Source organism: Ornithodoros turicata, chromosome 6 (genome assembly GCF_037126465.1).
Source record: "Ornithodoros turicata isolate Travis chromosome 6, ASM3712646v1, whole genome shotgun sequence".
In the NCBI taxonomy this organism is placed as follows: domain Eukaryota; kingdom Metazoa; phylum Arthropoda; class Arachnida; order Ixodida; family Argasidae; genus Ornithodoros; species Ornithodoros turicata.
Genome location: NC_088206.1, coordinates 11,334,710 through 11,362,655, shown reverse-complemented (window position 1 = coordinate 11,362,655; position 27,946 = coordinate 11,334,710). Strand labels below are relative to the sequence as shown.

Sequence of the window (27,946 nt, the reverse complement as noted above, 5' to 3'; positions counted from 1 at the left end):
ATGGACTGGATTGAATTTGATTTGAGTTAAAACTGCGGTGGATGGGGTTAATGATGGTGTGATTACTAATGGGTGTGCAAGATTTCTATGGGTCGCCGCTAAGCTGTAGATCCTGAGGCTGCAGGTAGAGAGTTTTAGTGTGTATCGTATACGCTATCGCCTTTGCGTACGAAAGGGATAGCGTGGTGGTTCTGCGGAATGCGCAAAGCTCTCTTTATGTTCTGCGCGTGCGCAGAAACACCAACGCCATCTCTTACGTACGCTAAGGCGATAGCGTATACGATGCACCAAAACTCACTAATGTAGGTTAAAAGTACGTTAAATAGTACTACCGTCAGTTAATCAATTACTATAGTAGTTAGTTAAGTGACGGTTGGGATCGAGCAGTTACGTGACCGCCTAAGTTAGATAAGTATACGTGAAATAACGGCTAATGCACAGTCTGCATTTTCCTGTTTTTCACTGTTTTGATGTTCTTGTCTGTTTTCGACAGTCCATGCAGGTGTTCATGAAATGTCACCCCACACCACAGACGAGCACCAAACACCACAGCACTTTCCCCAGCTTCATTCCAGCCACCCATCCATTTGCGCCGAAACCTTTGTTGGCGTCCCCCGTCCCCACATGACGCTAATTTAATCTTCGCAGCTCGTCGGAATTCCACCTGCCAGGGAAAGAATGTGTGCTTATTGGAGCACGATGTTGAAAGGCACTCATCCTGAAAGGGAATGAACCTGAGTATATGACGTGGGTAGATTATATTATAGGAGACGGGGTTCCTCTTAGTAGGAACGGCAGAGCTCCTTTCTTCAGCCCCTTGATGATGGAGCTTCTAAACTACCAGTACACTGCATTGACGAAAAAATTGAATGTCTAGGCGTAAAAAAACGAAGCAATTATTGAAGCAGAAGCATGACTTCGATCGCTATTCGGTCTCCCGCTTTTCACCTCAATACGTGTACAATGTTTGTCATTAGGCAGAGTAGTTAGCAGTTAATTTTAGCGTACAATTTCACATTTATTCTTTCTTTCTTTTTATATTCCGTGTTAATGCCGCGAAGCAACGATGGGTGTGAGCGGCGTACGGATGTGGACGGATGGAGAGAGGACAGCAGGAAGGAGTGGGAGACAGGGGGGTTAGTATGCGTCCTGGGCAAACTTCAGGGGAAACTGTGCCGAGATTCGTCTGGAGAGTCTTCGGAAAACCCAGGGAAAACTTCAGACAGCACAGCCGGTGGTAGGATTCGAACCCACCACCTCCAAGTCTTCAGCACGAGCTTGGCTACCACCAACCGCTCGGCCATGCCGCTGGTTTAGACTAGGACTAATCAAATACTAAGACTAAATAAGTAAGACTAACAAAATACTAAGACTAATCAAATTAATGCAGTCTTTCTGTGTGGCCAACGTTCTGTCCGTGTTTTATACCGTAGTCCGAAGCAATTATTGAAGACGAAGCAATTACTCAAGTAGAAGCATGACTTCTTCGGTCTCCCGCTTTTCACCTGAATGCGTGTACAATGTTTGCCATTATGCAGAGTAGTTAGCCACTTATTTTAGTGTACAATTACACTTTCTTTCTCTCTCTCTTTTATTTTTTTCTTTTGCCAGCGTGAACCAGACTGCGCCGACGTCAGGTTGTCATTAGCGCTGTCCTGCGAGCAGCAACGCCTACACTTTTCTTGAATCTTTTTCCGCGTGTTTTGCTTGTACGAGAGATAACTTTTCGGCATCATATTTAAGACAGACAAATATAGCCTCCGCAGTATTCTTATCAGTGTTGGGGGTACCTCGCGTTACCCGTAACTCGTTACCGCAACCACGCTGCTTTCTTCGGTAAGCACCGGTGACTTCTTGAGGGACTCGTTCCTTTCTTAGGTTTAACTTTGTCAAAGTAACTTGGGGGAATGTTCCAATTTGATTTTGTTCCATTCCCGTCTATAAACATCGCTCCTTATAGTGAGACGACAGCCACGTGGCAGGTCTGACTCCCTTGTTGTTACGCGGTGAACGTTGGAAACTCTGTTTTGGCCGTACATTTGAAGACTCAGGTAACGCTCATCACAGCTACGATCGGTGTATTCATAATGACGAAGGGCACTGTGTAGCAGGATTAAAACTTGGCGCTGTTCTACGAATTGTGCGTAGAAGACAACTCATGGAACCTAGTCTTTCAATGCGTGCTTTGTTTTCCGTTCAAGAACCTTATTATGGGATCAAAATCCTCAAATCGAAAGATATCCTAAAGAAGCACATAAAGCTAGGCGTCTTTCGTCATATCTGAAAACTGACATAGTTTTCGTACATCAAAACTACTATCAAACGTCTTGCACCGCCCATTGTGAGATCAATGTCCTAACTAGTTACAGAAAGGTCAAGAACTAAGAAGTGTATATTTGGTTGCAAGTAACTTGAAAGTAACTCGTTGCTTTTCTAAAGTAGCTTAGGAACTTCAAGTTCATTTGGAATGACCCACCACATCATCATCCCATTTATGTGTGTGTGTGTCAAGTTCATTTTCATTGCTCGTAACTTTGTTTGTAACTCAGTTATACATTTTTGGCACGTTATCTGAACTGGTGACGAGTTCCTTTTGTCGGGTAACTTCCCCAACTCTGGTTCTTATAACAGGAGTTATTATTAGCTTGAAGATGGCGAACGGTGAGCAATGAGCCCCGAAACATCAACCAGGTGATGGCGAAAAAGGAACACACTTTAGTCGCTGCAGCATTCGATGGGAAACGACCGTTACTTGCGCTACGCGTATTTGTGCGAGAGCTTTGTAGAAAAAAAAAACGAATTATCAATAATCAATTTTGCTGAGAATAAGGAGGTACCCTCTGCTACACCACCGACGACACCGAGACATCCCGACAGAGGAAAATTTGGTACAGGAAATTAACATGTTTCTTGAAATGTAACCAAACGCAGCATGTAACAATTATTTTTTTTAAATCGTGTTTTGCCGATTTTCGACGAAAATATTCGGCAGCGGGTACTTGGGCATGTTTCAGCTAGACGGAATCCTAGTTATTGACCTCATGCTATAGAATGTCATTAAACGTCATGCACATACCATTCACGTCATCACGTCATACATTCATTCACGTCATGCACATACCCGGTCGCTGCGTCGCTTCCATGTTTCGCTTTATACGGTCGAAACCCGTTTATACGACCACGGCCGTTCCCGCGTATTTTGGTCATAAAGTGAATTGTCATATTAACGAACACCATGTATACAATGCGTAAGCTTCGAAGCGTAGGAAATCATGTAAGCTGGTAAGAGAATACCAGTCAGCTCTGTTCGTTTGCGCTTCGCCTCAGACATGGTGCGATAAATGCAGTTCGACTGCAGCAGGTCACTGTGACCATGTGACCAATGACATGACACTGTTCGTTTAGGCGCATCTGGCAGGGACATCATGAGTCACCGCAAAAGCCAGCCAGCGTTTTGGCCGTTATATGTCAGGAGAACTGCCGCGACTCAGTGACTAATGGTCATAGTAACGAGGGTAAACTACACCTGTTCGCCTCTAGTTGTGCTGAAAATATACCCGTCGTTGTCATATTAACGAAAAACAGTTACACGCGGAGGCCATTGAGAGGGAATGGTTCCCCAGAAAAAGGGTCATACAGCGGGATTTTCGTATTAACGATTGTCGTATTAACGATCGAGGTTCGACTGTAGCTTTATGTCCATCTGAAGATGAAAGTCTGTACCGTCCTTACGATCGGAAGTCGACGAAATGAGCATCAACATTCCCAAATATTAATGCCCGAGAGAGCACGTGAATTGATCATCGATAACGGTCCTGCCCGCTTCCACAGTACTCCGGAAAAACCTCGACAGTCACAGAAGATGTGCGTTGCCAAGTCAATGACGGTGGAATGCTTGAATGCTTGTTTTGTACTTTAGCGTATACAATAATCCTCACATATTATAATCCCGTTCGATATGAGTGAGGGAAGCAACAAAGCGTTGCTACGGTTTCAAAGTCTTGTGTATGGTTACAGAGATCGCAAAACCGTCCATGGTTTCTTTCAATCAATGTCGCCAAAACCGAAGAAATGTCTTCACATTTTGTATTCATGAAGTTAATGCACCAATTAATGAAATCACCATTAACGAAAATCAATTAATGAAGAGGAGAGAAAAACGTGGAGCTGGACCAATCACGTATTAAGTAGCCCATCTATCGTGCCTCATCAAATCATTAGACAGGAGCCATGCATGGTCTCTGTAAAGGATCACCCCTTCCTCCAGCTAGCATGGCTCAGGGGTTAGTGTTCTGGTCATGTCACCTAGAGGACTGGGAGGTACCCGGGTTCAAATCCCGGTGCCGGCTGGGGTTTTTCCTGGGTTTTCCTCACACGCTTTCAGACATATGTCAGCCCAGGCGCACATTCCTCAGGGCGTCAGTCGCGACGTTGCCCACACCTATGAGAGCCCTTTTCAGCATCACCCTTTCCCCTCGGCCTTCGTGTGGAATGTAAAACTATATCCGCGGTAACGATGAAGATAATTTTCGTATCACCGGCAGACGAGGAAAGTACATGATTGCATCATACTGTGCCTGCGACAGTGTCGCGCTGATAATCGTTATCAGTTAGCCGGTCACTTGATATTCACGGCCACTGTATGCTCAAGCCACCTCGTCATTTTTAAACAGATTCTTCAGTAAATGTCACGTTAGCAAGGAAAGACGGCGAAAATCGATGTATATAAATCCAAAAATAAATTCAATACCGGTTCCGAAAATTCGCGATCAAAAGCTTGTTTAATGTTTAGTGATGGTCTGACCCTGTCCAATAAACGAAATTTTAATACGAAAATTTGAGCTTAACACGAGCAAGCAAAACAGCTCTCACATTGGACGCTTTCATTCTTTTTTTTTACCGAGGAAAAAAAAAGTTCCTAAAAATAAACATTGATTGCAGAATCAGCAAAACAGTAAAGATGTCGTGTAATCATCAATTCATTACACCTGCATAGCGTGACTACTTTATGAAGCTAGCTGCAGCGTTATTTTCTGATGCAATCATGAGTCAGCTACAGCGTTACCTTGTGGGGACGGTATCAGGAGGAGCGGCTTCGTCCGTATGCCCTCCGTATAACACAAGTTATCGTAGTTATCGGTGCCCTCAAATATGAAACAAATACCGCACAGTTTTGAAAAATCGTTTAGCAAAGTTCTCTCTTCCTTTTTTTTTTCCTCGGTGCAATTCGTGCTGTGCACCTCGAAATGCGTCAGGCGATGGCTCCATTTATTTCCGAAACATTATGCGTTGTCTCACGTATTGCACGTTTTTTCAGTCATGGGCTCATCTGCGGCTGTGCGAGCAATGCGCCAAAGTACTGGTACTTTTTTGCTGTCTTGTACCACAAACACCAGCTACAGTGCTTTATTAAACAAGAATGTTTGCCGCGAGAACAAGAACGAAAAACGAAAAGAGCTCTTGTGGGGTGCTTAGTATCTACGATGCGATGGTTACCAAACCAAGATTGGAAGGTGACCCCGGTGACCCCCTGTGTCATCCCGGCACAGTTCCCTGTGGAGCGGTCCGAGACGCACCATCCCCTCCTCCCCAAGATCATATAACATGCCGCAGAACCGCGGCAGGCAGAACTTGTATGAAGTGAAGTGTATAGAAAAAACGCACTACATCACTGAAACGGATGCGAAGATGGAACAGGTGCCAGTGAGTGCCACCATCTTTTTTTAAAAATGTCGTTGGTGTTTTTTTAATGTCGTTAAACAGTTTTTTTAATGTCCGTTGGTAATGTCGTTGGTGCTCAAAATAGAGCGCCACCTTTTTAGAAAAGCACGCGTCACCTGCGCCACGCAGAAGGAAGCGCCACCTGTGGCACGCAAGGGATCATGGAAACTTTGAGCGCCTTCAAGCATTACGAGACGGCAGAGACGAAGTAGAAGAAGAACAACAACATTCCCGGTGTGCGCAGCAGCAACGTCTATCAGACGATTCTAAAAAGTTGCGCGCGCCACAAGCGCGCGACGCAAAGCAGCATAGGAACCTTGAGGACACTGCTCTGTCGTCTGCTTCGGTTAAGGGCAACCTCCATGGAGCGAATGTACAGCGAAAAAGCTGCGAACTTCGCTCAGCGTCGGACGCCCTGCGCGAGGCGTCAAAAATGTGAGCGTCCGCCGCCGATCTGCCCATGCTAGATATTTTCGCCCAGCGTCCGCGATTCCGGAAGCGTCAACTGCAGATGAACCAATCAAAGTGCTCTTCCGCTACGAATATACGCCAGATCGTCTGCACGTGATTGTCTGCTCTCGTGAATCATCGTCATCGTCCTCTTCTTGCAACTGGGTGCTGTCGTCTGCTCGCGCTTTCGCCAACTGCAGCGCTAGAACGTGAGGCATTCTCTGCCAAGAAGCATATTTTCCTTACGCAGTAGTGAATATGCCTTTCGGTACGTTACTGGGCGCATCTTTTCAGACAGTTGTTGTATTTAGTTGCAAAATTTGTGACATTAAATACAATTTTTCGAGCAACTGATTTCACTAAGCTTTCACCTTATACCCTGGCAACAGTGACATCACAGCATGACTTCCCGACGCCGTCCGCTGGTTTTTCGCCCCATGGAGGTGGTGCCGGCGAACAACTGGCGGCGGAATGCGCGTGGCAGTCTGCCGCGCGAGCTTCGTTGCAAAAATTCGCTCCGTGGAGGTTGCCCTTTATGGTTTATCACGGTTGACGCTGCCGCTGCGGGAATGTTGTTGTTCTTCTTCTACCTCCGTCTCTGCCATCTCGTAATGCTCAAAGGCGCTCCAAGTTCCCACGATCCCATGCGTGCCACAGGTGGTGCTTACTTTTGTAAAAAGGTGGCGATTTATTTTTGAAGCGTGATGTGGGCAAGCTTACGCTTGTCGCATCCTACAGATGGCAATACAAGGTCTATTTGCTCTGTACTCTCAATATAACAATGCACAGTACATTCAAACCGTTGCAACATCGTTTTTACGGCGAGAGCAGCACTATTTTTGAAATGTGATGTGGGCAAGCTTGCGCTTGTCCCATCCTACAGATGGCAATACGACATCGTCTTGGACCGTCTTTGGTTGCAACAGGGTCATTCAAAGGCTGCCACAAAATTCCCGTATTGTCTTCGTACATACACGTGTATATCGAGCCTGAAATGCAGGCAATATGTTGATATCGCATTCGTATAGCAGTTTCGTCCTTTGCCTCGTATACATACTTTCCTCTTATCATAAATTACCTTGTACAAAATGGCATTGTGTTTCGTCAGAATACGATTTGATCATAGACGTCTTGCATGCCTTACGAGTATATACGGTACGCCGTAATGCTTCGTTGCGTCCGGAAAATGTCTCGAGAGCGGGACACTTGTGCTCCATCCACACAATGGCTCCAAGGGGTCGCACGAAGGCCTCTAGAAATGCAAAGCTTTGACAGATACATATGTATGTCAAATGGGACACGTGCCACGGAATCTTCCCTGCAGAATAGAGTTCAGAGAATTGGGCCTCAATAAATTTTGGGATAAACTAATAAATAACTGCGCCTGACGAAAACCCAATCCATGTTTTGAGCTACTTTTTTGTTTTTGTTTTTTTTTTTGCGCGCTATTTTTCGAAAGTTCAAAGATTTGTTTTTAATCGAAAATAGCGTGGGGACCCAAACTTGCTCAAAGTAAGTTCGCGTAGCTCTCGCGCAGCGCGACATGTCGCGAGAGGGCTAGTGCCACGGGGTAAAGTAAAAGAGATGCACATTGTAAAAACACGAATTCAGCAACGATGTTTGGAAGCAAAACGTGTCTTCATAATATTAAATGGATGTCGTACACAAAATGCATAGTGTGACTTTATGATGTTGCAAGCCGGAAGGTACCCGCGTTTTGGGTTGTTCTGTAGGGAAACCCTCTTCTATACGTATGCATTGCCTCCGGTTGAGTCCGCCGTATATACTGTACTGCCCGTTTCTTGGGTACGCGAAAATTGCGCCCTCTGTTCTAGAACTCCCTGATATCCCACACTTCTCTGTAAGTTGCGCAATCGTGAGACGAAGCCCAAGGGCATGATGACGCACAAGTCAGTTCAATGTACAGTTTAAAAAATGGGGGTCAGGTTTGAAAATCGCATAACTCATGTAACTGGACTACGTGTTTTTGTGGTGTGGAGGTGTACATAAAAACAAAAAATCACAACAGAGTTCTTTGTTTTTTTAACTTACGGAGCTTTTTTTTTTTTGCTGTTGTTATCCTTTTTGTTTTTTCATAGTCTCAGTTCTCCGACGTTATCGGAGCTTATCCGAAAGCTGTTCGTAACTTTCCACTGCAGCAAAGTGTTCTCTTTATCGCCCTTCAATCACAAGGTAAACAACAGGAAAATATCCTTTCCAATTCCAACGCAAAATATACGCCGCGGCGCCGGAGAAGTCGCCCAAGCAGCACAATGTACTGAGAGTCGAGTGCAATAGGGGTGGACGGTATGTGTCTTATCAATATTCTTTAGTTTCACCAGTCTGCTCAAGGCCTTCCACCTACCCGTCCACCCCTATTGCACTCGACTTTCAGTACAGTGTGCTGCTTGGGCGATGCTCCGCAGTGTATCGGCAGCGCCACAGGGTGTACACCTCGGTAACAATCAGTGAAACAACAACTTTATTTTGAGATGATGGTATCAGTAATATCGGTACAATCAATCGGTAGAATTGAGTTTTAGTTTACACCAGAAAGCGTTCACGACAACAGTTCCGAAAACATGATAAGCCAATCATCCTCTTTCTTTGAAACGAGTGTCATCACGTTGCTAAGCTTGGATTTGATGACTTCTTTTATCGTATCGTTTTCGTAGAATTTTTCCGACGCACTAAAACTCCCTATCTGACGGAACTATGGCAGGACAAGTCGGCTCCCACAGAACTACTTGCTCGTGTAGCTCTCTATTCCTGGTCCCCCTATATTTAGTGTCTAACTTTTCCGGATTAAACCCGATTCCTCCCGAATCAGTTCGGGACTAATTCGGGTTAAACCCGATCTATCCCCGAATTCTAACCACGTACCACGTTGTGTATGTATTACATACATGTCTGATGTAAATAGTATTTCAGTGCACCAGTGTGCTATGCGAAGCACATTTGAAGTAACATCATGTACAGTCTCAGAAATAAACTTCACCGCACAGCGCGCTCCTAACCAACCATCATCCGAATGATATCGTTATCTGGCCTGATTTGATGAGGACGGGAGGCGTACGCCCTTTTGTGACACTTCATACACGCAGTTCATAATTGCCACAAAAAAAGGCGTACGCCACCAGTTTTCAACAAATCAGGCCAGATAATGATATCATTCGTGATTATGGTTGGCTAGGAGCTTGCTATGCGGTGAAGTTCATTTCTAAGAGCCTAACGATGTCACCATCAATCGCAACGTGTGCATGTTTGGCTAATATAGAACTGCAAGCGGCTTGCTGGACAGAAAAAAAAAATAATAATAATAATGAACCCGATAACACCCGAATGTTTCAGCAGCACTCGATTTCACCCCGAGTTACAGATTTTAAAACGGCACCCATAATAACAAAGGCGTTTAACCCGAAAAAATCAGACCCTACACTCTTAAAAATGAGTTTCATCGCATAGCACGCTCCTAGCCAACCATCATCCCGAATGACAATGTGCTCGCCCCTGATTTGTTGAAAACGACAGGCGGAGTCTATTTTGTACGGTTATGCGCGTGCATAATGGTCCAAAACAGGCTCCGCCTCCAGTTTTCAACAAATCAGGTCTTGCTGAAGGCTGGGAGGTGGTGGGTTCGAATCCGGCTGTGCTGTCTGAGGTTTTCCCTGGGTTTTCCCAAGACTTTCCAGACGAATGGCGGCACAGTTCCCCCTGAAGTCGGCCTAGGACGCATACTAACCCCCTTGTCCCCCACTCCTTCCTGCTGTCCTCTCTCCATCTGTCCACATCTGTACGCCGCGCACAGCCACCGTTGCCTCGCGGCGCTAACACCGAATGAAAAAAAAAGGAGTGAAATGTCTATTTTTTTTTTTCTCGGAGTGTTTTCCATATTTTTACAAGCTCAGCGAAAAATCCCACCGTTACCCCACCGCACAGTGCTGCCAAATTTCAAAATCCCGTGTGTTTTTTCTTCTTTTGATTATTTTTTCGTGGCATTTCACCAGCCGATCGCAACATCCTCTTTCCTGCCTCCCCCTCTCCTCCTTTATCGATCGCGAGCTGCGCCGCCAACCCTTCCCCACCGCGAAAAAGAGCGAGCGCGAAAGATACGTCGACGATGACGACGACCATGGCGAGCGAAGACAAGGACGACGAAATCGCACCTCCATTCAGCGAGTAAGCGCGTTGCCGGTGAGCAGCTTCTGTTTGGCGCCGCTCCAGTCATTCCTTCCAAGCCCCGTGAAAAACCTCCGACGTTGAAGATGCCCGCAACGGTGAACGGCAAGTCCCCGTCGTCGGCGGCGTACGCTCCCCCGCGACGGGTGCAGGAGCGAGCCTTCGTCAAGAGCATGGCCGAGTACGAAGAGATGTACCACAAGTCGGTGACTGATCCCGAAGCGTTTTGGTCGGGCTTCGCGAAGACCTTCTACTGGAAGGAGCCGCACAAGGGGAAGTTCTTCGACTACAACATCGACGTGAGGAAAGGCCCGGTGTTTGTGAAGTGGCTGGAGGGTGCCAAGACGAATGTCGCTTATAATCTGCTCGATCGGAATATCGACAGGGGGCTCGCCTCGGATATCGCCTTTTACTGGTGAGACTTTTTTTTTTTTTTCTTGTGCGGAGGAGAGGTTCGTTACAATACGATGTTGCCGTCGGTTACGTGGAAACATGGGATACAAACAAACGAGAAACCGTCGTAAACATTCAAACGTCCGCGCAAAATGAAACACTGTGGAGATGGAGGTGTATTACGCTTTGGTATGGTGAACACAATAGCTGCAAGACTTCAAGTTCGCAGAATGGAAAAGGAATACGGTGCTGCGTGTGGTTGCCAGCTATGTCATTCAACATGAAAAGTGATTTATCTTATCCTATCTTATTACTTAGGTGTACAGCTACTCCCAATTATTAGAAAATTGTGAATTGTCCAGAGTCCCCCTGCGCCCCTCAAACACCCCCTCCCTTTCTTTTCTGTACACCCACTACTGGGCAACCCTTGTTATTTTCACATTAATTAGACACACGTCGACAACGATACATAAAGCTGCTATAACGTAACTGTAATAATACCCCCACCCACCCCCCACCCCAACGCATTTTCTGCAACACTCCGCAGCCCGATTCTGGATAAATAACTGTATATATGAATCGCTCAAGCATTTAGATTTTTTGTACTCGAGTACGCGAGCAATTGATTTTTATTATACATACCCATAATAGCAAACACCTTTGATAGCCCCCACAAGTACTTGCCCACGAATCTGCAGCTAAATTTCCTGGTCAATATTTATGAGACTGTAGTATTCATTTACAACAATGCTGACTGATAATATAAATTCATATGTACAAGATTGCGATTAATTGACATTCCGCACAACCCATTTTGCACATGGGATATGAGGAAAGAGCAATGCAAAGTGTGTGGCTGTACCTATAGCTCGATTTTTTCCTCGCATTAGAAGAGGAAATACGCGATTTCTTTCGGTATGTTTTTTTTTTCTTTTTTTCCCTGTTGCCACTGCGATAACATGCCTGGAAAACACTATTGCCGTCACTATTGCCCCGTGCCGAACGTCATACGTTGTCCTCATAACGACACAATTTGCCAGGAAATAAAATAATGACTTATAATGAGGAAATTAAGATGTGACGTCTCGTTATGGGAGATGCAGCGTCCCAGGACAAGGACGAACACGAGAGAGCGTTCGGCTTCGACGTCTCTTTCGCGCACGTTTAATGAAGACTTCAAAAGGGTTCGAATACTTCGTCCTAGGTTACGCTTTAGAAATGTGAAAGATAATTATTTCCATCGATGTGAACCCGCGGTCAAAGTCCTACACTAAACAGGATAACAGATTGCGCAGAAAATCGGGACCGCCAATACCGAAACCGAAACTCACCCGGCTCTGGAGTCATCGCAGACGCCACGCCAATGAGGCCACCGCCGCCTAGGACCAGAAGGCCTGCTTAAAGGGGCACTACAATGCAAAAACAAGTTCGCTTCAAATTACGTTAAACGCTATGTTGTTAATTTCGTACTTGTTATCATAATTAAAAGCTTCGATTCCGTTACGGGGCTACAATCGAAATTATGCATGACTGTTTCTTGCTTCGGCGCTAAGCAGTGAACGTCGTTTCAGCTCGTGCATCGGTGTCTTTAGTCTATGCTGCGTGTGCACGCGCGTGCCACGCCATGGAGCGCCGGCGAAAAACATAGTGCGCGTTGGGAAGCGGACTGGCGTCGCTGTTCGAAGGACGTGAAGATAAATGTTGTCAGTGGAACATTCGCGAGGACTATTGTGGGCTACAATTCAGTGAATCGGTATTGAAAAATGCTGAAGTGCGCATCATGCCGCGCATATACGGAACACTACCATCGAACCCGTTCCAAATCCTCATGCAGGGGAGAACCCAGTGGGGGGGGGGGGGGGGGATATATACCACTGCCCCCCATTCCGGCAGATTTTCCTGCCGCACGCTCCGTTATCCTCACACGCCGCACGGTGGCGTTCCTCTACTGCTTGCTAAGCTTCGCAACATGTAGATCATAAATAAAGTTCTGGTGTGAAATGCAAGCGCAGCGGCTCGTCGTCTTACATGACGACCCCCCCGTCTTCTCTCTTTTTTTTTAGTGCGGGCCCCGTAGGGTCTCGTAATTGGTAAATATTCGTTACCGAATATATTTACTGGTATAACAGTGTTATAGCGATCTGAAGAAGTCTTAGATCTCCGATACACTAGAGCCTAACGTAAACCCGCCAAACGTAATGGTGCATTGAGTCTCACGCTTTATATATCAGGTCCTTCCTGAGAGGTGGGCTACACCACCAAGCTCGTATCGTGTCCCAAAAAAGAGCGGTGGTAGATAGATGGATCTTTAGAATAATACCGTTTACTGACACAAAATTCTCTGAGTTGTCATTGGTTGCGCAATATACTGGGCGTTTTTTAAATCCTTTACAGATTTTATTTTTTATTAAAACGCTAGAGAGAAGCATAGAAGTCGTTTTCGCAGTCGAGCTATACGGCCATGCGGACATCCACTGGAAGAAAGTACGTAACTACAAGATGACTAATTACCTAAAATTCATTAATTAATTATTTAATTTGGTATTTCGAGAAAAAGCGCAGAGAGGCAATCTTCGTTCCATGTTTAAAAAATCCTGAAACGCGCACGTGCGTTGAAATATCCATAGGCGAATTTTGATATGCAAATGAGTCTAAACCGCGGCGACCGGGGCACAATCATTTCGTGTCAGGGGGGTCACGTGCTTTGGAGCGATGGTGATGATTGGAGTAGGTGCTGATCTGCTGGGCAGATCAACCGTTTTCAGGCCCAGATAAGACTATCTGTCGTCGAAGGTGATGCGCTCCCGAGGCGCGCTGTTTTGGTTTCGGTCATCTGCATAGCGAAATTCGCGGCACGCGCGCGTTTCAAGATTTTTAATAGGTTTAAAGGCATTAAAGATAAAAAGGCTTTATAAAGATAAATGGCTTTCAACGAGGATTGTCTCCTATTTTGCTATCTCGCTTTTGCACAAAGTTCCCTAGTTAAAGAGTTAATTAGTGAATTTCTGATAATTAGTCATTTAGTTGTTACATACTCTCTTCGAGAGGACGTCCGCTTGCCCGCATAACTTAAGTGCAAAAACGACATCTATGCTGCTCTCATAGCTTTTTTTAATAAGAAATCTGTAACGGATATAAAAAAAAAACTATAATATGTATGTACAGCCCCCTGGTAGCAAACTACCGATGCTCTAGTTCACTATAAACTTCCGCCAAAGACTCGCTTATTATTCTTATTTCTGCATATATTTCATTTTCCTGAATACAGGGAAGGAAATGATCCCGAGGACGCCGCGAAGCTCACTTACCAGGAGCTGCTGGACGAAGTATGCAAGTTCGCGAATGTGCTAAAGCAAAAAGGTAAATGCGTGATATTTGACCGTTTCAATGCTCATCTTTAATCTCGGCCGCTTTCCACTTCCACACAGATGAGGTAGCTCTTGCTTATGTCATCGTAAAAGCGTGGAAGTGAGCGTGCCATTTTTTTTTTTTTTCTTGTTGAAGCTAGATTGTGTCAATATACGCACGTGTTCAACCTAAGAACTGCACGAAATGTAGTCCGTCAAGCCTAACAGAATTACTCCGCCGCAGAAATTTCACTACGGTGCCACCAGGTGCCGCTAATAGGGATAAATAGTTTCGGTGTCGGAGCACTACTTGTCACGACGTAGAGTGATGCGACTAGCTGTTGCAAACAATACGCTATGCAAGCAGGTCGACTGTAGGCGCAGCTCCCCAGTTTCCCTCTCTCCTCGCCTGGATGGGGAGCAACCTCATCGTCCTCTAAAAAATGAGATAACGGTCCCAGGTGGCGCCGTGAGTGTAAAAGAGCCCGAGTTTGGGCAAGAAAGAAGAGTGGACGACGCAGAACGGGGTCTTTCTTGCGGGTCCTTCGAGCACTCCCTCCTTGCTGCTCGATGAGTGGACAGGCGTCACGTGGTTTCTTCACACTTTACCTCCTCTCATGCGCAAAGACACGTACACTGTCATTGCGCAGAGGAACAAGCATAATGCGGGGCTCAAACGTGCCGTTCTTATATAGGTTGAATAATTGTGCTACTCTTTGTTTTCTGAACACGACTATAGGTAGATATAGGTTTTAAAATGCGTTTACACATGTGCCGTTCACTCAATACTGATAACCCTAACCTATACATCGACGTTGAATTATTTCGTGCAGGCTGCAAGAAGGGCGACATAGTAGCCATGTACATGCCCATGATCCCACACTTGGTCATCGCCATGCTAGCCTGCGCCAGGATCGGAGTTGTTCACACCGTCGTCGTAAGTGACACTGAGAAAAATGTGACAATTATTTATTTCTAATCATTCGCATTCGTATTGCCATTTAGTTCGCAGGATTTTCGTCGGAAGCTCTGGCAGAGAGGATCAGAGATGCCAAGTGCAAGATGGTTATCACAGCTGGTGAGTTTGTGCAGAACACATAACCCGATTATTGGTTGCGACAGTCCGAACTCACCAGCTCGTCTTGGACATTCGGTGTGAGCACCTGAGACGGACATTGAGAGTCGTATACCGAATAATAGATGCATGCACCGTCGCTTACTGTCATGGGGGAAGGGAGAATGCATGGTCCTTCACGTTTCTTTTTTTCGCTGACCTTCACACGTCGTGGACAATGAGCCGAGAGAGGAAAAATCGAAACAGTTTGGAGACGTTCTCCTTCTTTCCGATAACACAAAGTTCTCACAGTTCAAAGCGGCGCTAAGCACTCTGGGATTTTCTGAAGTCGTCTATTCACCAACTACGTACTAGACGTCGTGCCTTCAGGGTCCCAACTAATTCGTGTCATCGCAATTATCGACGTGTGTCTCACGTTGCATTCTCCCCCCAAAAAATTCTCCATGTAGGGCGAAATTGTCATAAAATTACTTTCAAGTCGTGAGAAGTATGACGTCACGATGTGCCCAATCTGCCATCGATCCTGCAACATTGCTTCTCCAAGCTTGGTTTCCGTCTCCCCACCAGCGGAGCTTTGAGCACGGCACCGAGAACGGCAATGAGCGTGCGCTGTTGCTAGGAGACAGACGCCAGGGCTCACGGTGACGTCATCTACCCTTGGAGAATACGAAACTATTATACTCTGTGGGTTCTTACGAAATTTCGTGGAAGCGCTTAATGCCCACTCACCACTTTTATAACAAGAAATAAATAGGACACATACAGGGTGTTGTTTTTTTATTTTTAAGTGCCACAGATTTTTTATTAAAAATCTATGAGAGCCCCATGCCGCTTCGGCGTCTAACATGACCTGGCGGACATCTTTCTTAGCCGGTCGCATCAGTGTTCGATGACTACTTAACTAAAATCTGATAATTTATTAATTAACGATTTTTAGGAAAAAAACTGAGATGCCAGGATTAAAGGTCGTCGCAGTTGAAAGCTATTCCAGCTGTCAGCGATTTCGAAATGCTTCTGTGCTTCGAGATACGAGCAGTTTTTGTTTGCTATGCAAATGAGCCGAAACCAAAAAAGCGCGCCTCATCTACGCCGACGGAGGCTTATCTGGGCCGGAAAGCGGATTATCTGGCCAGCAGATCGGCACCTCCTCCAATCATCTCCACAGCTCCAAATCACGTGGCCCTGTGACGAAGAATGAGCGCTGTGCTCCCTGCGTTCCCAGTCGCCGCGGTTTCGGCTCATTTGCATATCAAAATGCGGGGATGGATATTTTAACGCATATACGAGTTTCATGATTTGTTTGACGTAAAATGACTTTCAACGAGGACAGACTCTGATTCTGCTATCTCGTTTTTGCACGTTAATCCTCTAATTAAAGAGTTACTTAATGAATATTAGGTAATTACTCACCTTGTAGTTGCATACTTTCTTCGAGAGGATGTCCGTTTGGCCATATAACTCAACTGCAAAAACGACATCTGTCCTGACACCCTGTATAATAATAGTAATAATAATTAAAGCTGTGCGGATATTCGAAATTTCGAATATGAAACGAATATCTGATCCTATTGCTATTCGAATGCTATTCGCAACCTATTTTCAGTACTCGAGATTTTCGCATATGTCTCGAATAGTATTGAAGCGAGGTATAGACCGTTAAAACAGAACTTCACCACACAGCACGCTCCTAGCCAACCACCATTCCGAATGATATCAGTCTGTGCCATGACTCGTTCAAAACAGGGAGAGGAGCCTATCTGGGACATGCATAATGTGTCCCAGATAGGCGCCTCCTCCCATTTTCAGCAAATAAGGACGCAGAATGATATCATTCGGAATGGTGGTTGGCTAGGAGCGTGCTATGTGGTGAAGTTCTGCTTTAACAGTGTAGGTAAAGTTAGCGCCATTCTGCAAGTGGGCTCCGCCTCATTACATCCAAAAGTTAGGTGAAGCCAACTTCACGTTACTGCCATTGTTCTTTTGGTGTGCGGCTCCATTCTGCAAGTCGGCTTCACCTCATTACTCTCTAGCGTTAGGTGAAGCACGCTTTACACTGTCTACAAATTTTGTGAGCTCATCTTCAACACTATACTCTGGGCATTGCAAGTTCCGGTAAATGTACTCCCAACTTTGAGAATTCTATTCAGTAACAGGTGGAAATATGTGCAGCTTCTAAGAAAAGTACAGGAAATTCACAGTCTACCATACACAACACAAAGGGACCCTTCTCACGATATGATATGCTGGTTGAAAAGGCTCGCACGTTTGGAGCTCATGTAATGAGCACAACACCACGAAATATTTCACCGTGGGGTACTCGAAATTATTTGAATTGGGCCTCTTCGGATTATTTGAATTCGATTCGTAGTGTAAGTGGAATATTCGTAAACTATTCGCAATGGAATTTTTGCAATTTGCATAGCTCTAATAATAATAGTAAACATATAATAAGAAATAAAATGAAGTGCGGAGTGGCATTTTAATATGTACGGATCCGCGTTTTACGTATGGTTACTTCTTTTCAGATGCTGTATGGAGAGCTAGTAAGTTGGTGAATCTCAAAGACATTGTTGACAGTGCCATCGAGAATGCAAAAGAAGCGTAAGTACCATTTCGAAATAAACCTCTCTGAAACAGCCGCCAAAATAAGGAAATAATGGCAAAGAGGCGAAACAATAATGCCAATGATATAGGAAATAATAATAATCTCGGCTGTAATCAAAGCACATCACCTATTGAACATTTTGGAAAAATGCTGTCGTTCTCCCTTGCAACGAGGCGTAATGCGACAGCATTGCTGCTGATTAACTGAACTGCTAAGAATCTACGCGAATATATTTAAAATTCCCCACAATAGTGGTTAAATCTCATCTCATGTGTCCTTCAGTAACAGTCCGTTTCCTTGGGTCATCCCATGACCACCTTTTATAGTAAAACGCAGCACACGAAACTGGTGTTATACTATATCAGTCACTCCTAAACGTGCAGCGACCTGATCTGATATTGCCGCGATGGCAGTGAGCCCGCCAGGGAGTTCAAAGCTGCGCCACACACCGACGGTCCGCGCCTTGCTGCGCCGCGCATGGGCCGCTCCAGCGCGGTCCCCGTAGCTCGATCTGCCCCGGCTAAGCCATACTAGTGAGTTTTCGCTAACATATAAGCTATATTCGCTCTTGCAGGGGTCACACGGTGGAGAAGGTGATCGTCGTTCAACATTTATCGCCCGGAGAGACAAGCCTCTTGAAGAATAGAAACGAGCCAGGAAAAAGGCCTTACACTCCTCTGCAGGTAAGCTGCAGTACGCGCAATTATTTTCGTGTGTGCCTTTATACACTGTAAAAACAGAAGTAAACTGAGGAGCAATAACAGCTTGTAGTCTCCTAGATTGCGATTACTCCCCATTTTAGTTGCCTGACCTCGAAATTTAATCCTCATGGCGACTGACTGCAGCACAGGACAGCGCAGCAAGACAAAATGTGATGTGCTGCAGTCAATCACCATGAGTATCTACCAACACCCCATCTGCAGCCCTCTTATTCATTTATTCTCCACCACTGCAAATAGTCCCTAAACGTCCCATACACTTCAGTATGCATCTAGTCCTAAAAGATAAGTACAATTACGCCATTTTACCTCAAAGCCTATAGAGTGTGCTGCTCTACGAAAAGGAAGGAGAAAAGTCCTTCGAAACGTTATACAGAGATATATTTTTTCTTGCTGAGGAAGGGTTCTCTCTCTCTACATTCGGTTTCCTCAAATAACATCACACGTCACACAGCCAACATCACCTCGAGGGGTGCAATTACGGAGGTATCTGGTTCTTGTTTTGTGGTACCTAGTTAGCCCATGAGGATTTGACCAGAGTTCAAGTAGTTACCTGCTGTTGCCATGGTAATTTAAAGTTAAGAAAACACAAACTCACTGAGGACTCTCGGTAGGGATCCACGTGGTGCTCGAGAGCACTCAGTGACGTCATCCGTCTTTTCTGGCACTTGTTGCAAATAAATAAGGGCAGTTGAAAGGGACAGAGAGCAATTTCGTTTTGAGCGCGAGCCTAGCAAAATGTTGCCCATTTCGTTAGTATTAATTCCAGTGTTGGATTGCTAAACATAATAGGTATCGTGGAACGCCGTGACCAACACGTGGTGGCACGAAGACATGCGTGGCCAATCGACAACATGCGAACCGGTATGGCTAGATGCAGAAGACCCTCTCTTTCTTCTCTACACAAGGTGTGTAAGATGAAATTATTTCATACTATAAGTAATTGCGTTTGCAGCATTACTTGCGTCGGTAACTAGAAAGGGCAAGAACATAGGAAAACCTCTCCTGTGTTTCGCTAAATACTTAATTTGTGCTCACTAAAGCTGACAAGCAAAAATATCTAAAGGTGCAATCAAGAGAGTCTCAATACGAGTACACAATTTTCGGAACTGCATAACAGCCAATTGTCTCCCATGTTTACACAGCTACAGCGGCCCTCTGAAGAAAAATTCTAGCATACGTCTTAAAGAAGCAGTGAAATGCTCCTCCATAAATTTTTCGTTTTTGGCTGCGGCATTATTAACATGAGGTCCTGCGACAGAACGACGGGCGCCGCTGATCTGTATTGTGTGAGAGAGATCTCTGATCTGCACACCCTCTAAGAACCCTTCATTCCTTCTAAGCGTGTGTAAGTGAAAGAGGGAAGTCGACGACACTTTGTGATGTCAGCAATCCCGATGAGAGGGCTAATCAGGTGACTCGTGATGGAGCCAGGAGCATCCCAAGCAGTAGCAGACGAATTTGCGGTAGCCAAAGAGAGTTTACGGCTGCTCCGCAGTCCGCACGCAGACCTGGGGTTTGATGACGTCATGCGACGACATCGGGCCAGGTCAATGGCTAACAGTCAGCCAATCAGGATCGTGTTTTCAATGGCCGTAGCCAATCACAAACGCGCTTTCAGCAGTCGTAGCCACGGATACTAGCCGCCATCGTCTGCGAGTAGTGATTGAATATCCCCCGCGTACTAAATAGGGAAAACTTAGCGCAAATAAAGCACAAAATAGTCCCATATCTTTCTCAAAAGCGTGTTGCACATTTTGTCTAAAGATTTAAGCCTGCAGGTTCAAGGTTAGGTGCAATCATTTGCGAGTTCTTGAATTCGCAGAACGAGGAATCGCAGCAGTAGCAGACGAATTCTGACTTTATATGTTCACGTAACGAAGGGGGGAGAGGAGGCAATAAGAAGACCTTATGCATCTAGGTGGCGTTGGACACAGTGGAAATATTGCGCACTCCCCATTAACCAAAGTTGTTGTTGTTGTTTGTGCATGGCTGGTCTTAATAGACTGCTTTATCGATGAACGATTCGAGTTAGGTGTTGCTTCCTCTGCAGTGGTTCAACGGGAAAGCCGAAGGGCATCGTCCACACGCAAGGTGGCTACATGATCTTCACAGCTGCGACATTTAAGTATGTGTTCGATTACCATTCTGGGGACGTGTACTTCTGCACAGCGGACATCGGCTGGATCACAGGCCATTCGTACGTCGTCTACGGCGTCTTGGCCAATGGTGCCACCAGTGTCCTCGTGAGTACTTTGCCACACACACATACACACACACACAAAAAACGTGTTTTTCAGAGCAATACGGACGGATATCCAATCAGCCTAACATACCAATGTTGATGTTCATTGCAGTTCGAAGGTGTTCCCTTTTACCCTGACGCTGGACGCTTGTGGTCCATCGTTGACAAATACAAGGTGACCCAATTCTACACTGCCCCCACGGCTATTCGTGCGCTCATGAAGTACGGAGATCATCATGTTCTAAAGTGAGTACGATGGGACGAACTTGGGATGGGACATGGGTTGGGATAAACTTGGGGTAGGACTTTTCCGTAGGCTCCGGGGGCCATGATGGTACCTGCAGCACTGGTATCTTATCTTTGGCTGGTGTATTACTCGGACAGTTTCACGGTGTTTATCGGGCAAAAACACCAGAATCTTTCGATTACAGGTATCCCGAAGAGATCATACAGCTTTCTCCTTAGCTGTCTTTTTTGTGTGAGTCCTAGCTCAGTCATTCGACTTTGTCACGCCGAATACTCCCAAATCTTCATATTTGTCAGGCGTACAGATCCACCAGCTTCAAAGCAGGTTTCAGACATGCGAAATATTCCACAGTATCTCGGCTGTTGTTTACTGCATGTAATTTTAAAAATGCCCCATCGTTTTCTCCGCACAGATACGACCGGAAGTCACTTCGAATCCTCGGTAGCGTTGGAGAGCCAATCAACCCAGAGGCATGGCTGTGGTACCACAAGGTGGTTGGCAACAAGAACTGCGCAATAGTCGACACATTCTGGCAGACGGAAACAGTAAGTATACCTCATTATTCTCGAATCGAAGAGTTATAGGGACAGGATCAAAATATGCTGCTCACCCCTTAGGGAGGACACGTGCTGACACCCCTGCCAGGAGCTACCCCAACAAAGCCGGGCTCAGCCGTAAGTGCTGAGTGCACTTCATAGAATGATTATGTGAAGGTGTGTAACGCGTTACTCCCAAGCATAAAACATGTGTATGTTTGCAGACCTTCCCCTTCTTTGGAGTGGAACCGGCCATCGTGAATGAAGAAGGAAAAGAGCTCAAGGGCGAGGCAGAGGGATACCTGGTACGAACCATCCAGATACAATTTCACTAAAGACTGTTAAATGTGGTAACTTTATATGGCCAGTATAACTGTGCCTGTCAATAACAGGTGCATTCACTCTCGTTCTTCTACGTCAGGTCTTCAAGAAACCGTGGCCTGGCATGATGAGAACTGTCTTCGAGAACCATGTCCGCTACGAGACAACCTATTTCAAGAAGTTCCCCGGGTTCTACTGCACTGGAGATGGTATAATAACACGTTTTATGCTCCAACACTACTACCAACGAGAGGAAACTGGAGATGTTTAGCTTGCCACCTGGCGAAAATGCGAGTCATTATGCCATAAATGTTTACATGCCATAGATAGGAGCAGGTTGCAGAAGGCACTGCATTCCATAAGTTTTGCTCATCAAGCGTGATATTTATGCTGTGTACTTAAAAGCCTCCTTGTGACAATAGAGTGGGAACGCGATAGACGTTTGTTGTAGCCTACGGTCTGTTATACAGTCTACATTGAGTTTTTGCTCCATACATTTTTTTCCTGAAACGTGATATTTATGTGGAATACTTAATATCGATACTATATTGTAGCCGACATGGCTGACGATCCTGTTTAGTCTGTCCTGTCCTGTTTAGTCTCTTGTCCCCTTTTTGCACTGTCACAATGCATGTAGCCCAGTTTGCTTGTTTGTTGGATCTGTGGTCCGATTTGCAATTTTCCGAGCTAGAATTTGCCACCCTTTACTTGTTATATGGTTGTTCTATATGCACTTGAGCAGTTCGCTTGAGAAGTTCGCTAATAACTGTGTTTACCACATATGTTCTCGATAAGTTTCAATGAAGCACTGTGGCACTCCCGCAATGGTGTTTGTAGCAATGTGCGTTAGCATACTTTTCAATGCAACAGGTGGCAGGAATTCATGAATTGGTCGTGCTGTAACAGGTACTGCTAAAACTGGCGTCGCTATAAGTCGGTTGTTAGACGTTTCCGAACCATAAACAAACTCCTGTGCCAATCCACAAATCGACATGGTTCTGCTGCAGGTGCGAAGCGGGACGCCGATGGCTACTATTGGGTGACGGGCCGAATGGATGACATGCTTAATGTTTCTGGACACTTGCTGTCCACGGCGGAAGTGGAATCTGCATTGATCGAGCACCCTGCCATCGCGGAGTCTGCGGTCGTCGCCCATCCCCACCCAGTCAAAGGCGAATGCCTCTACTGTTTCCTCGTGCTCAAAGAGGTATGTGTTGTTGGAAGACCAACGTGGAGTACTCTATACCCATGAAAGACCCACTCAGTTTGGCTTACGGAAACCCTCCTTTTACAGGGATACGATTTTAACGACGCCCTCATCGACGAACTCAAAGAGAAAGGTGAGACAATGTCCTACGTTTGGCTAAGATACATTGTGTCATGCATGTCCGTACTAACGTTAGCTCTTTGTTGACAAAGTGTGACATTGCACATCATCAGGAACACTTCCACTGATTTTCTGGTGCAGTTTTATTCACAAAAATCAAAACCCGAACACTGACTAACTCTTTGCAGCTGAGAAAAAAAAGTGGGACTAATGTGTCCCATGAACCAGTTAAGTAACTTCGATGAAGTGGGAAAGGGTATGTATGTCCCACGACCTGCTTGAGGCCCCTTATGATTGCCTGTGAAAAGGCCCATACATACTACCGAGAGTGGTACCCTGCACAAGTACTTGGCACAAGGACCTTTGTTGAGTGCAGGTTGCACCTACAATGTGTCTTTGCCAGGTTTGGATGATAGTCATTGGCAGCAAGCCAGAGCCACTCAGGCACGCATTCTTTAGTGCGATGTCGTTTTTTCGTTCCTCTTCTTTCGTCATTTTCTTTTACCTGTGCGGCTCTTGCACGACTTTCCTTTGCTCTTGCTTCCGCTTGACGTGGGGCACCATGTGTTCATTCTCATCCCCGTTGCTCAAGTTTGGATTTTATCGAAATCAGTGGTGCTATCATTCAGATGCGCTAAACTAAAAAACACTTCTGTGGTCATTTGCATTCCCTATAAATGTACCATATGCAGCTATCACAACTGGCAATAGACAATTGCAGAAAATCTCAGTGCTCCTTGCGCATGCATTGCATCCTGGGCACTTACTGAGTGGCGGAACGAAGAATAATGCTTCGTGTTTCAGTTTCGCTGACCTTGACACGTCGTGGACAATGGAACAATAGGGGAGACATTGAAACAGTTTGGAGGCCACCTTTTTTTTTTTTCGTATTAGTAAGCTCCCACAAGTTCCAAGCTGCGCTAAGCACTCTGGGATTTTCTGAAGTCTTGTATTGTCGGCGATGTAAGCACTTCAGTCAACTGAGCCTAATGCTTCAACCAAGAAAAACATGAGTTCTGTCGCAACAAGTGCACGAACGTTCTATTATACCGGTTGTAGCTTTTTACGTATCATTATCGCAATTGCAAGAAACAAATTTCGCTTACCACAGGTTTCTTATCGATCCGCAAAGGTTTTCAAGAAGGTACATGAAACGATACAGCAGTCATCGAGAACAGAGAAAAGAAAATACGTCCTGACATGTCTCCACCTTTTGATAGCACAACAAAACTGCACAGCAGGTTACTATTACTCCTTATAGATGGAGCCGCAACAATTTGGGGAGCGGATGATTACATATGTGGTGGCTGGAGCCCACATTAAAGAAGTGAAAAGTGGGACACTGTTGTCCCACAGTCCAAAAAAGGGGCTAGACACGACTGCAAATCGTCCCACGCGACTTGCGCTATGTGAACTGTATGAGAGCCCTGACGCTCACAAATGCGCATTATGATGTCGATATCGGTGCCACCCTTCACAGCACTGGCATGAGCAATTGTGCTGCCAGAAACCAAGCCGAGCTTAGAGATACTTTGAAGATACCAAGAAGATACTTTGCATATGTGACTGCAAGTGGGCTGTTGCACAATTCCTCCCATACATAAAACTGCTTGTTCAGGTCTCCCGCTCCCCTCAGAATGGTTCTGCCGCTCCTTCATTAACCCATCCCATTTTTGTCACCCATTTCTCAACAGTCCGGACAAAAATCGGGCCCTTCGCGTCCCCGGAATACCTCCAGTGCGCTCCGGGCCTCCCCAAGACTCGGTCAGGAAAGATCATGCGCAGGGTTCTGCGACAGATAGCCAGGAACAACCATGATTTCGGAGATCTCAGCACCCTGGCAGATGAAAGCATTGTGGAGGCACTTTTCAAGACCCGCCCAGACGTGGCCTAAGTGGTGGAGCTCCTCCTCGGCACTGAACGCCTGGTCCAGTTCATAAAGCGGGTTATGTGTAGATTCCCATCTATTTTGACAGGTTTGCTCCGTTCCATTTCATTAATGTTTGACCTGTCCAAAAACATGTGATGAAATAAGTTACGGGTTGTTTATTGTCGCCGTGTGCATGACAACTAGTACATTTTGTCCCTCTCTGGTCATGGTAATTTCTTTATTGTGTAATTTTTGTACATATTGCTTTGATTTGGTGCTCGTTAATATGCTACAACGAGAGCACCTTGATATTTCAATTTTTTATAATTTGTACATAAACGATCTAGTAGGTACCAATTGGACCAGTGTAGTAAACTTCAGGGTGTAAAAGACCGGCAATACCCTTCAGTATAGGCATCTGATAATTATAAGCAGGTAGACAGATCAGATAAAATTACAACACCAATACATGAACTCATGAATACATATCGTTGGTGATAAATGAACCCTATGAAACCTTGACTGCTTTTATAACAGAAATCGTTCGAGAACGTTAATTCTGTAGTGACCCCACAGCCAAAATATGGTGCTTTGCTATATTAAGTGTTACCAGACCTAATGATCTTCACATTCCTTTCCCATGCAAGAGAGCTTTAGACATATTTTGTATAGTTTGCTGTTTGTTGGACGTTGACACCAACAGTTTGCACTCAAGCGCAGCAAGCATATTTATTGTTGACATTTATTGCAAGAATACCTAACCTTCTAGGTGCTTTGTTGTTGAAAACTGAAAATATTTAGGTTCTTTGTTGTTGAGGACTGAGAGTGTTGCGGAGCACCTTGGAATGTCATGATAATAAAAATATTATGCACATATTGGCTATAGCCCTGGATACCATGTGCTCTAACTTCTGTCCATATGTGCTGTGATGTAAAATGCATATCGAAGTTAAGCACAAGAGTACAGTACTGCAGCTTTGTTGGCATTCCATGTTCTCACGATTTTCATGTCCTGTAATGTCGAGTTTCATCAAGTTATCTTTCTTGCTGCATGTTTGTTAGTATAGCAGCAGTTGTCAGAGGCATTCAATCATCATTATTGATGGTGGTTGTGATGCAAGTGGTGCAATTCAATTTCGGACTTTACTCAATGTATTGCAGTAACGTACTGTTGACATTAGTCAGTTCATTAGATGTGGCACATTTCTTTGACTGAATGATGGTAGTTAAAAGTATGCAACCGGGCGTTGTGAGGCTTGTGTTGTGTTTGTCCTTATATGTTTAATTGCCCCATCCACTACAATGTTACATTTGACTTAACGTGGAGAGGTGGTCCAGTAGTGTCTTTTTGCTCGCTCATCGCAATATCACATTTCTTTTAACAAATTTACGAAAATTAGAACTGTAATTGACCAATTTGATGTAATACATAGCTGAAGAACAGAATGCTAAGCAAATGATGCTTGCGCCTACATCCTGATCAGAAAATAACGATAAAAGAACAAAAATTTCCATACATATTGCTCAAAAGCACATCCTGCTGTTCTAATCCCTCTTGTTGTAATCCCATCTTTGGTCATACCATTGTGGTCCCCCCATACTTACCAAGAGCTAACAAAAAATCCCAAAAGTAGCGCTTATCTCGAGACCCGACTCGGAGATAAGGGTAGCCTTTCCAGGACTTAGTTCTGGAGCATAGATTACTATGGCGACGGTAGTTTCAGACTACGCAGTTAGATAAGTGTTTACGGTTTATGTGGTCGTGCTTGTTGTGATTAAATAAGTCTTACAGTGTGTTAGAATGCCTTCAGAGCAGATGACAATCAATATCACCATTGTAAAGCTTTGCATGTTGACATCGCAATGGACAATCAAGTCTCACATATACTGCCTTTACAATGTTGTTCTGTCTTGTGAGCAACACTACAATTTTCATGCAAGCATTCCAGGTATATACTGTAATTTTTTGGAAATGTTGTCAGTGTAGGTTATATCTTTAAATATGATTTTTATGAATGTTGCCTGTTTACAATATGCATGTGCTACATATTATATCAGACATACGAGGCTTCTTTTGCAGCAATGGCTGGGAAGTCCTTCAGAAAACGCCTAGTGTTTATGTACAGTCTGAGAAATTGGGGATCATTAAAGGAAATTCATTGTCCTCACAAACCAGAGCCACCTTGACTGCAAACAGATAGATTTTGGCCAAGAGACCTGCATGAAGTAATGACATGTGCCGATGTGTTTGTTAACACACAGTGATAATCTAAGCGCCAACAGAAGCCAAGTTGGAGGCATACCAATAGTGCATGGCTTGCTCTTGAGGGCATGTCACACCGAGAGATTCAACCAGAGTGGCTGCAATCTGCGTAGCGTCTTCGCATGCGCCGGCAGCAGCAAACAGGAAACTGGCGCTCCAACCTCCCACGATACTAGGGCGCTACAGGTGGCGCTGGCTTTTCTCAAGAGGTCTGAACGGTCTTCAAGGCACTACGGAGTAGACGGCATCCTTGGTGATGGAGCCGTAGACGGATGTGTTTCGTTTTCCTTCCATCTCTATTTGCTGTGCAGAAATGTGGACATCCCGTATGGTACCCCACTGAAATTCGAACTACAGGATAACCTACACGCAGGGCCGGTGCTAGGGGTGTACGGGGCCTGAGGGAAAGGCACATCGCAGGGCCTGTTTCACACGATTAAGCGCATAGTTGATATTAAAAAAAAAAGTAAACCCTGGTTGAGGGCTTCGTGCGCGGGGGCCTATGCAAGTGCGGGGCCTAAGGCGGTCGCTACCCACCACATCCCAGTCTTCGGCACGACCGCTGAGCTATTACCAATGAGCGGATGCTTTTGATCCACTCGGCTATGCCGCTGGTACATCCTATTCCTGGGACGTGGAGTCTTGCGT

The 27,946-nt window shown here is 45.2% G+C and overlaps 2 protein-coding genes across 3 annotated transcripts in view; one reads left to right on the top strand and one right to left on the bottom strand.

The window, feature by feature from the left end:
* The window catches only part of LOC135399069 (phosphatidate cytidylyltransferase, mitochondrial-like), a 121,553-nt gene that overhangs the window by 14,138 nt on the left and 79,469 nt on the right, over window positions 1-27,946 (bottom strand). Inside the window, exon 1 of one of the 2 annotated variants that reach the window (XM_064630747.1) lies at window positions 16,576-16,643. The exons of the other annotated variant lie outside the window; for it this stretch is intronic. The gene's annotated coding sequence lies outside the window, so the exon portion shown is untranslated. Of the gene's footprint in view, window positions 1-16,575; window positions 16,644-27,946 lie in introns of those variants that run through there. 2 annotated transcript variants of the gene reach the window in all.
* LOC135399065 (acetyl-coenzyme A synthetase, cytoplasmic-like) lies at window positions 9,847-27,207 on the top strand. The gene is made up of 16 exons (XM_064630732.1): window positions 9,847-10,765; window positions 14,012-14,103; window positions 14,924-15,027; window positions 15,096-15,168; window positions 17,691-17,766; window positions 18,345-18,453; window positions 19,282-19,397; window positions 20,543-20,735; window positions 20,847-20,980; window positions 21,394-21,526; window positions 21,599-21,655; window positions 21,742-21,822; window positions 21,939-22,047; window positions 22,846-23,045; window positions 23,133-23,178; window positions 24,860-27,207. Exons 1-16 carry the CDS (start codon window positions 10,437-10,439, stop codon window positions 25,057-25,059), a joined length of 2,052 nt encoding a protein of 683 aa, XP_064486802.1. The 5' UTR covers window positions 9,847-10,436; the 3' UTR covers window positions 25,060-27,207.